Genomic DNA, 1,397 nt, shown 5'->3' with positions numbered 1-1,397 from the left:
ATGGACCAGCAGACAGACGCTCAGCAGACACTCATACAGACAGACGCTCAGCAGACACTCATACAGACAGACGCTCAGCAGACACTCATACAGACAGACGTGCAGGGGCGCCTTTTTTCCCCAGGATTCCACACTTATCTGAACAGAACCTCTCGCTGACACACTTTTGCTGTCACTTTCATTGTCAGACTTACTGCACGTTCACACTCACATAGCCTACAACACATCACCCACACACCTAGGCTCAAAACGAAAACAAAGAATCCCCCCCTTTGTTGATCAAATCAAATTAATCCATGTCAATACAAAATGTCTGTATTTCTTGTCCATGTGTCCTGTCTCCCTCTGGTTCGTACCTGCACATGCTGCTCTTCCTGGAGCCAGAACTGCTGGGGGAGGAGGGAGGGGTCTGGTAGGACCAGCTGTAGTCTGAACCCTTCAGGTCTTTGATCACCTGGGAGAGAGAGAGTCAATCCAATTGGCACCATATAAGTGTTATACAGTGGTTCCTCCTTTAAAAGTTGCGTCATACTGCGGCATACCTTGATGGCTAACGCAGCATTCTGTGGCACTTTATCTATTTGTCAGCCATTTTTCTTCCTGTTAATGCAAGTTATTGCTAGTTTGACCACCAGAGGGCATCTTTGAGAAGCATTTGATAGTCTTCTATATTGCAGGACGTGGGAGACCGCAGGCTGTCCATGTAAATAAGAATTAGTTCTTAACTGATTCCATATGTGTTATTTCATAATTGTCTTCACAAGGGCTGATTTCAAGGTTTTACTGCTAACCTACAAAGCATTACATGGGCTTGCTCCTACCTATCTTTCCGATTTGGTCCTGCCGTACATACCTACACGTACGCTACGGTCACAAGACGAAGGCCTCCAAATTGTCCCTAGAATTTCTAAGCAAACAGCTGGAGGCAGAGCTTTCTCCCATAGAGCTCCATTTTAATGGAATGGTCTGCCTATCCATGTGAGAGACGCAGACTCAGTCTCAATCTTTAAGTCTTTACTGAAGACTTATCTCTTCAGTAGGTCATATGATTGAGGGTAGTCTGGCCCAGGAGTGTGAAGGTGAACGGAAAGGCACTGGTGCAACGAACCGCCCTTGCTGTGTCTGCCTGGCCGGTTCCCCTCTCTCCACTGGGATTCTCTGCCTCAAACCCTATTACAGGGGCTGAGTCACTGGCTTACTGGTGCTCTTCCATGCCATCCCTAGGAGGGTTGCGTCACTTGAGTGGGTTGAGTCACTGACGTGATCTTCCTGTCCGGGTTGGCGCGCCCCCCCTGAATTGTGCCGTCTTTGTGGGCTATACTCGGCCTTGTCTCAGGATGGTAAGTTGGTGGTTGGAGATATCCCTCTAGTGTGGGGGCTGTGCTTTGGCAAAGTGG

The 1,397-nt window shown here is 48.4% G+C and overlaps 1 protein-coding gene across 1 annotated transcript in view; it reads right to left on the bottom strand.

The window, feature by feature from the left end:
* LOC111974410 (protein MTSS 2-like) overlaps positions 1–1,397 on the bottom strand; it is a 114,649-nt gene that overhangs the window by 11,915 nt on the left and 101,337 nt on the right. Inside the window, exon 9 of the mRNA XM_070447373.1 lies at positions 357–463. Coding sequence (XP_070303474.1) covers positions 357–463 — 107 coding nt within the window. The remainder of the gene's footprint in view (positions 1–356; positions 464–1,397) is intronic.

This window comes from Salvelinus sp. IW2-2015, linkage group LG15 (assembly GCF_002910315.2).
Source record: "Salvelinus sp. IW2-2015 linkage group LG15, ASM291031v2, whole genome shotgun sequence".
NCBI classification, from domain to species: Eukaryota; Metazoa; Chordata; class Actinopteri; order Salmoniformes; family Salmonidae; genus Salvelinus; species Salvelinus sp. IW2-2015.
The sequence above is the reverse complement of the archived record's forward strand: the minus strand, read 5'-3'. Positions and strand labels throughout refer to the sequence as shown.